The following is a 9,491-nucleotide window of genomic DNA, read 5'->3' on the forward strand; positions in this document are numbered from 1 at the left end:
TGGAGTAGAGATGCTGTATATTTTCTGCTCTGAACTTACAGAGGTTTTGGTGTATTTTTGTGGTTGTGTGTTTTGTAGTAGTTCAGTGAATTAAATTACAGTGACTGTTGATATTAACAACATAAATGTAATATCATTGAGAGATTAGAATGGTACTTGAATATTTGTTTAGCAGCCAAGGTGAACTCTAATGTCTTGTCATATGATTTTTAAAACGTCTTTTTTATGCAGACATTATAGTATATTGGAACTTAATATGTATAATGATAAAATTCAATTAAAAACTGTATAATAAACAAAAAAAAGGTATACTAAAAGATAATAAAATGACTGTGTTTCATTTTCTTCATTGAAAATGAGAAAAAAGAGATTGAAGCTTTTATTTTGTTTTATTTTATTTATTTCGTCACAACTATATTTGCCTCAACAAATTCCCAATTTGCTTATTAATAGTTATTAAGATAGTTGTTACATTTATGTATGGGGTAAGAGTAAGGGAAAATATAGTTATGCAGAATATGTGCTTTATAAGTATTAATTAACAGCCAATATATTAATAATAGTCATGCTAATAAGCAACTAGTTAATAGTGAGAATTGGTCACTAAACTAAGTTGTTACCATTTTTTATTAGCAGTGGATGGATGGATGGATGAATGGATGGATGGATGGAAGGGTGGATGGATGGACGAATGGATGGATGGATGGATGGATGGATGGATGGACGAATGGACGGATACATTTATGTATGGGGTAAGAGTAAGGGAAAATATAGTTATGCAGAATATGTGCTTTATAAGTATTAATTAACAGCCAATATATTAATAATAGTCATGCTAATAAGCAACTAGTTAATAGTGAGAATTGGTCACTAAACTAAGTTGTTACCATTTTTTATTAGCAGTTATATCAATAAATTCAATAAAACACATTAAAATCAGTTGAACACAAACTTCAAAATTATAATAATAATTATAGATAGAAAATCGCCTTTAAAGTTGTCCAAATGAAGTTCTTAGCAATGTATATTCATAATCAAAAATGAAGTTTTGAAATATTTACGGTAGGAAATTTACAAAATATATTCATGGAACATGACCTTTACATAATATCCTAACGACTTTTGGCATAAAAGAAAAATCGATCATTTTGACCCATGCAGTATATTGTTGGCTGTTACTACAAATATACCCATGCTACTTCTGACAAGTTTTGTGGTCCAGGGTCACAAATATCATATTATAAGTAGATCTAAGTGTCATTATTGCTCCATCTAGTGGATACAGGCCATCTTAACCTCCCCAAAAATGTGAAAAGATTATTTATTAGACAATATATACTTTACATTACAGCTGACTTGAATATACCTACTGTAGTCCTTCAGTAACCACAAAACACAATGAAATGTCTGTTCCTTTTGATCTAGTCTGAATAACAGTGTGTCACTATGGTTTCACTGCACACACAGACATCAACACACTCTCTCCTCTTTTCCAACAGCAGCAGACACCCCACCTACATGAAACATGCATAAAATGACCTGAGAAGAGCTGCTGATGCCACTTCTGACAGCTGCAGCACAGCACTTCCTCAAAGGACAGCAGCATGTGTCTCTCAGGGTCCTGTCACTGATGCCGCCGCTGTCTCTGCTCAATGTTTCGGCAGCCGCACTGGTGCCATATCAAAGATTTCTACAATCTGATTTGTGAGTCCTGCTCTGGTCATTGGACAGTGACCAGATGTGTTCTGACCCTGCTGAGAATAGCAGTCAAGATGTGCATGACATGTCTGCCAGTGGCTATCGCCTTTAGCTACTGTACGCCTGTGACAGTCACACTATTACAGAATTCATTCTTACAGTGAATGCATCAGCATTATTCCACTTTCATCTCACAGGTTTACAGTGTTCCCAACAAGTATTCCTGTTATTGGCACGTTGCAATGTGTTACAACAGAAAGTTTCTGCCAGAAACTGTGTTTAAGATGACTTGACACAAATTGAGGCACCTTTTGTTAAAGTATAAGAGAGGCAAGGAGAAAATAAAGGCAAAACGTACAAGGAAGAGGATTTAGTCTCTTAGTTGTAGCCATAAAAAATACATTTGTTTGACATATAACATTAACCCCCAGTTTCACAGACAAGGCTTAGCCTAGACTAAAATGTAAGTCTGAGCTGTTTCAACTGAAAGAAACTTGCATTGACGGATCTTAAAATATATCAGTGCCTTTGTTTTGTCTCAAGATGCACACCAGTAATGTTTTTTTTTAAGCATGTTTATCAAAATTGCTTAAATGTCTTAATTGAACTATGATCTAATCCTGGCTTAGTCGAAGCCCCGTCTGTGAAACCGGGCCTAAAAGTGTAACAGTAGGTTTTAAATATAAAATTTAAAGCAGTAATAAGAATGAACAATACACAGTAACATTCAAGAGTTTGTATCATTTTTTTCTTTCTTTCTTTTCTTTTAAGAAATTGAGGCTCTACTATACAAAAAGGTTAATGACAATAAGACATTTATTTAACATTACATTTATTTAACACTTTTTGATTACTTAAATGGCATAGGGTAGCACCACCAACCAATAAAAGTCTTTATCAAAACAGTGAAGCAATATTGCAATGTAAATGTTACGGGGCTGACGAGACATGAGACATGCGGATCCAAATGCAAGGCTTTATTCATAGACGTGGTTAGAGACAGGCAAGGGTCAGATAATGGCAACGGTATATTGAGGGCAAGACACAAGAATATACCTAGGGCTAGCGTGGGTCTACGATCGGCGAACAGAATTAACAGGGCGAGACTAGAGGAGTAAATCCAAGAACAATGCAAAGGTCCAGGCAGGGGCAAACAGTATCTGAATAGGGCAAGACGAGAGGGAGAATCCGAGGTACACAGGCAAAGATCAGGATACGAGAAAACAGACAAGGCAGACTAAGCTAAGGCTGATCAGGATACAAGAAAACAGACGAGGCAGACTAAGCTAAGGCTGGGTAAACTAAACCGGCTCCATGAAGTAGCTATCAAACGATAAGCTCTAAACAATACTCGGCCGCTTGACGGGGATAAGAGTGAGTGTTATATAGGGAAGGTGTGATTGATGACAGCTGTGTGCAATCAGTGCTGTGTGCAATCAACTGTGTGTGTGTGTGTGTGTAATCAGTGCAATGGATGATGGGAACTGTAGTCTGGGTGAAGTGCAACAGTGGTGTGGTGCAAGAGTCCATAGTAGTGGAAGAGTGACCTCTGGTGGCGAGCAGACGGAAGTTCATGGACCGGATTTGTGACAGTAAATGCATAGAACATACATAGAATATATAACAGCACAACAAATACAAATGTGCAGAAGGTGGTACACAAATCAAGTAACGCTACAATGGGAATAATAAATTATATGAATCAAATAAGTCAGTAAATGAAAACTATAACCCACATGTATTTCAAAAACACACACAAATGTGTACACAATGTATAGGCTATATGTATGTATAGGTATCTTCTGTAATAAGAAGGACTAAACGGGCACATGAACATAAGCTATAGGCTATGAAACAAAAACATCAAACAATAATAAATAACTATGATTATGTCATTATTGTTGCATTAACATTATTAAGACCTTCCTTTATGTTTTAGCCTCAAATCTGAAGTCAGTGGCACATCAAAAAAGTTAAAAATCCACTAGGCTATACATATATATAATTTTTAAGCGAATTAAATCAATAAAGTGTCACAAATTCTTGCAGCCTTCTATTATTCCCTTTTGAATAACTCAAACATATCTTGGAGCTCAAACATATCTTTTTTTTCAACTGCTTACACCCAAAATCTTTACTTGTCACACAATTTCTGAAACCTGACACTCAAACACCAGAAACACACACCAAATCTGCAAAACCATACACTAATTCTCGGCCTTTGACTTTTCATAAAACACTTTTTGCAAAGCACAACACACAATTCTCTATGTAACACACACACACACACACACACACACACACACAGGTTTGTTTTTATGGTTTATGGGGACTCTCCATAGGCGTAATGGTTTTTATACTGTACAAACCGTATTTTCTATTGCCCTACACCAACCCTACCCCTAAACCTACCCTTCACAGGAAACTTTCTGCATTTTTAGATTTTCAAAAAAACTCATTCTGAATTATTTATCATTTTGAATTACGGGGACACTGAAAATGTCCTCATAAACAGTGTTGGGGAGTAACTAGTTACATGTAACGGCGATACGTAATTTAATTACAAAATAAATGTAACTGTAATCAGTTACAGTTACTAAGAAAAAATATGTAATTAAATTACAGTTACTTGTGAAAATGTTAACGATTACAAAGGGGATTACATTTGAATATTTACACACATCCACATACAGATTTAATTGATTTTTTTCCCGAATTGCACTGATTACTCTGAGACATACGGCCCTATAATTTCCGCGATGTGGAAAACACAGACTGGTTTTTGTGTGTGCAGTTCTTGGATTTGTGTGTAAACTTTTGGAAGGGGGGGTTGGGGTTGGAAGAGGCAAAGTTTTGAAAACGTGTGTAAGCAGCTGAAAAACACTGTAATGATAATCCTAAAATAACCTATAGATGGCGCCAGTACTGGCAGATCGCGCTCTACAAACAGAGCAAAGATGGGCAGGTGATTAGTTCTGTCTGATTCAAGTACCGCCAGCTGCGCTTGTTTTCCAGAGATAGGCAGTTGATTACTCCTGCCTGGAGGATTAGGCCTGAATGGAGTACATGAGTTCAGGTTGAGTTTTAACCACAGCGAACATGTAAGATTGCAAAATCACAGGTAAATAATTGTATTGTTTTGGACATTAGTATCTCATGCTGACATAAATTGTGTGTGTGGCTGATTAAGCCTGGGACTGTTGCTTTTATTTTAAGAGCGCCTAGAGTTTGTGTTTGTCCTTGTTTATCAGTATTTGTGTGTTGAGTGTATTGAATGCTGATTAAATCTAATGGCTCTAAAATGTAATGGATAGGATTTTGTTTTGGGTGGAAATGTTTCTCGTCGTGTTGGTTTTTCTGGCTTAACGTTAATTTGTGTCAAAACAAGAGGAGTATGATTACATTCTCAACAGTATAGGTCAAGAACACCTGACCTGAGTTAACAGTCTCTGCTAAAGTCCAGTCAAGATTTTATTCTTGTTCAACCATATATCCTGATGTTATATTTGCATGAATCTAATTATCTGCACACCGACAGTGCTGGTTATATGGGGGGTGTACCTGGCCATTAAGAATAAAAAGTTAGATAAAAAAAATAATAAAAGTCAGTCCATGCATACATGAAGGAGGTGCAATTGATCTCACAGAGTATGGATTTTTGGGATATTTATGAATAAAAACATTTGTATTTTTGAAATTCTGTGTATTCCTCAAAACTCTGGTCGTAAAAGGGTGGCTAACATTACTTTTAAGAATTTAGAATATAGCCGTTTATATTTGTTTAGAATAATTTTCATTGTGTAATTACCATAATTCCATAATTTATATATTACTAATATATATTAGTGAAACAAGTTTGAGGTCAGTAAGATTTTTTTTCTTAAGAAATCGATACTTTTTATTAAATTGATCAACATTCACAATAAATATTTTTACATTGTTACAACATTGTATTTTGCAAATAAATTATTTTAAACTTTCTATTAATGAAATAATCTTTAAAAAATGGATAACTGTTTCCACAAAAATATTACACGGCACAACTGGATTCAGTTTATAATAAGAAATGCTTCTTGAGCACCAAATTAGCATATCAGAATGATTTCTGAAGGCTTACTGTATGTGACATGAAAACTGGAGTAGCGGCTGATTTTTAAACTATTATCAAAATAGAAAACGTTTATTTTACGCTATTTAGTGCTGTCAAGCGATTAATCGCATCCAAAATAAAAGGTTTTGTTTACATAATATATGTACGTTTACTGTGTTTATTATGTGTATATATATATATATGTATATATTTAAGAAAAATATGTTGTTTATATATGAAATATATTTATATATAATATAAAATATAATAATATAAATATATACATGTATATACATGTATATATTTATATTATTATATTTTATATTATATATAAATATATTTCATATATAAACAACATATTTTTCTTAAATATATACATATATGTGTGTGTATTTATATATACATAATAAATAAACACAGTAAACATACATATATTATGTAAACAAACTTATTTTGGATGTGATTAATCGTTTGACAGCACTAATTATAATCATTTTTTTTAACAATATTACTTTTTTATAACTGTATTTTAAATGAAATTTTAAAGACATTTATTTAAAGATATATAATTATGCATACACCATGGAGGATATGCAGTATAACGTTTGTCCTCTGATTTGGACAGTTGGAGAGACTGAAGTCTGTCATGCTTTTTCTTTCTCATGTTCCTTGATTTCTCTTACCAGAAGGAACTAAGGGGATGTATGTGACCACCTTCCAGCGTTATGTTAGGTAAGTTTTACCCAAATGAAAAAAAATTGAAACACTATGACATTTTAGTCCTTACAGACAGCAAATAACATTTTGTTGAATTATGTTGTATACTTTAAACATCTAACCAATATCGTCCTCATTCTGACAGGCTTGGTGGTAGATGTGCTTCTGCTCGTATCGTTCAGAGGAGGAATCTCTCAGGAGCGGATGCCATTAATGCCCTGCGGCCATTTTACTTTGCAGTGCACCCTGATTTCTTTGGCCAGCATCCAAGAGAAAGAGTGATAATAATTAAATTATTATAATATTTATAAACCTTAAATGGAATTTTTATTATATATCTAAACTACATAATGACAATGTATGATAATAATATATGATGTATGTTAATATATTCTATTTATATTATATTAATATTATATTTTCCACAGCTCTCTGCAGAGCAGGTGTGAGTGTTTTATATTGTTTGGTTTTCTCTGTTGTAGGAAGTGAATGAAAACTCCCTCAAAAGGCTAAATGGTTATCTGGGAAATCTTCAAAAGCCTGGGGCGAGGTACCCCAAACCTGCAAACCTCACGTTTTATGTCAGGGACACGAAAGAAAGAGCAGACTCCAGTGATAGTCTGCTAGCCTCAGGTAACACCGGTTCACCACTGATTCACACTTTTAAATAATAACAGGGCTCTAGGCTAACTTTTTGCACTGGTTGCACTGGTGCGCCTAACTGTTTTTCTTAGAATCAGAATCAGAATGAGCTTTATGCTGTGTAACACAATCTGGGCCTGGTGTAGACCTGGCAGTATGTTTACATATACGAGAAATTTGTTTTCGTGACAGAAGCTTCCACAGTGCAACAGAATGACAGTGACAGAACAAAAAAACACAGATAATAAAAATAACAAATAAATAAAAAATAGGAATAAAAAATAGTAAATAAGGAATAAAAATATACAAATCGACAATTGTATGTACAGGTATATAACAATAGACAGTTGTATGTACAGGTATATTATGTGCAAATTGAAATTGACATAGGCTACATGACATGACATGGCTTACCTTGGGCACGGGCATGCTCGACCTCAATGTGTCCAATCAGTATATTCACCGGTCTTCCTCTCCTCAAGATACGACCGTACACAATGACGCATTCCTTTGTGGCGATATCTGTGTCTCCATCGATCAGGGATGCTATGTTCGCACTGTTCGCAATTTGCACAGACGTCTTTTTTTCAATGTATCTGCGATGATTCCTATAAATTGGGCGCACGCGACATCATTGCTGTACGTCGGGTTTACGTTCAAGCCATTTTTCTTCATAAGAATTATTTCGGACTTGAACTTAGTGAAGGGAAGTTCTTCTTTTGCAATATTGTAGGCAACGTTAAACTTGATTATCATCTCGGCCTCGTCTGATGATCTGTTTGCTGCTGCCTGCCGCTGAAAGGCAGCGGGGAGAGGGGACACTTGGGCAGTGCATTTATCGCGGCATGTAATGTGTTTTATAGATGCATTGTGCTTTTTCAGCGTTTCAATTCGAAATGTATTAAAACCAGTCACAAATGCACTATTGCCGGCCATGGTCTTCCCACACTCTTTACAGTAAAATGCAGTGCATTATATTATCAGCTTTACTGTATCTTAGCCAGGGAAACTGGTCAAGCCACTCTCTACACTTTCCCCCTTTTAATTTCAGTGGGCTCTGGCTCAGACTCGATCGTATGTGGCTCATTATCTAATGCCGTCTCCGGACCAGGGCTTGACATAACCTGGGAGGTTGATGGCTTCATGTCAGAGTATTGGTTATGATTTTCGGACGGATCAGGCCTTAACTTAACATTCTTAATGAAAAAGTTGTCAATCGTTCTTTTCATCTTCTCTCATCATCTTGTCTTGCGGCTACATCCACTCTGTTTATCTGACGGGCCAAGGCTACTCACCTCTCTCTGTCTGACTGCAGCACACGCATTTTCAAACGTACACACACGTACAGGAATATCTGGACCACGGCCAATCAGAGGGGGGGTCTGCCCTTCACTATCTCTGATTGGTTTAGACCACGATATGGGCCTAATGTGTGTCTGTTGTTGAACCACAGGGAGACTTTCATAGTCGCGGAGACTTTTTTTTCCCCTTGAACGGCTGGTCGCACCGGTGCGACCTCAGAGGATCAGGCCTTAACTTAACATTCTTAACGAAAAAGTTGTCAATCGTTCTTTTCATCTTCTCTCATCATCCGCGGCTACATCCACTCTGTTTATCTGACGGGCCTAGGCTACTCACCTCTCTCTGTCTGACTGCAGCACACGCATTTTCAAACGTACACACACGTACAGGAATATCTGGACCACGGCCAATCAGAGGGGGGGTCCACCCTTCACTATCTCTGATTGGTTTAGACCACGGTATGGGCCTAATGTGTGTCTGTTGTTGAACCACAGGGAGACTTTCATAGTCGCGGAGACTTTTTTTTCCCCTCGAACGGCTGGTCGCACCAGTGCGACCTCAGATTTTTTTTTGTCGCACCATTGAGAAATTAGGTAGCACTCTAGAGCCCTGAATAATAATAATAACATAAAATAAAAATAAATAAATAAACATACAAACAAACAATCCAACCATCTGACTCATGCAATATATTCCAAATCACCTAAAGTCATACAATATTTCTTATAATAGTTGTAGTTTTTTTTTTATTTTTATCTTATTTCTGATTTTTTTTTTTTTGACAGTATTAATCAAAGTTATCGTTCAAAAGTTTGGGGTCAGTACGATTTTTTAAAAATATTTTTTAACAAATTAATGCTTTTATTCTGCAAGCATTAAATTGGTTAAAAGTGGGAAAATGTTTGATGTTACAAAAGATTTCTATTTTAAATAAATTATTACTTCATAAAGTATTCACAAGTATTTCTTCTTATCAGTTCTCACGTTTGATAAGTTTTATATATATATATATATATATATATATTTTTTTTTTTTTTTTTTT

The 9,491-nt window shown here is 35.3% G+C and overlaps 1 protein-coding gene across 1 annotated transcript in view; it reads left to right on the forward strand.

Annotated features, from left to right (window-relative positions):
* Positions 1 to 4,728: 4,728 nt before the first annotated feature.
* LOC107657582 (T-cell activation inhibitor, mitochondrial-like) overlaps positions 4,729 to 9,491 on the forward strand; it is a 14,801-nt gene continuing 10,038 nt past the window's right edge. Inside the window, exons 1-4 of the mRNA XM_016445737.1 lie at positions 4,729 to 4,819; positions 6,475 to 6,520; positions 6,651 to 6,783; positions 6,988 to 7,138. Of these exons, the coding sequence (XP_016301223.1) occupies positions 6,489 to 6,520; positions 6,651 to 6,783; positions 6,988 to 7,138 (316 nt within the window). The 5' untranslated portion in view covers positions 4,729 to 4,819; positions 6,475 to 6,488. The remainder of the gene's footprint in view (positions 4,820 to 6,474; positions 6,521 to 6,650; positions 6,784 to 6,987; positions 7,139 to 9,491) is intronic.

This window comes from Sinocyclocheilus anshuiensis, unplaced genomic scaffold, assembly GCF_001515605.1.
Source record: "Sinocyclocheilus anshuiensis isolate Anshui unplaced genomic scaffold, SAMN03320099.WGS_v1.1 scaffold251, whole genome shotgun sequence".
NCBI classification, from domain to species: Eukaryota; Metazoa; Chordata; class Actinopteri; order Cypriniformes; family Cyprinidae; genus Sinocyclocheilus; species Sinocyclocheilus anshuiensis.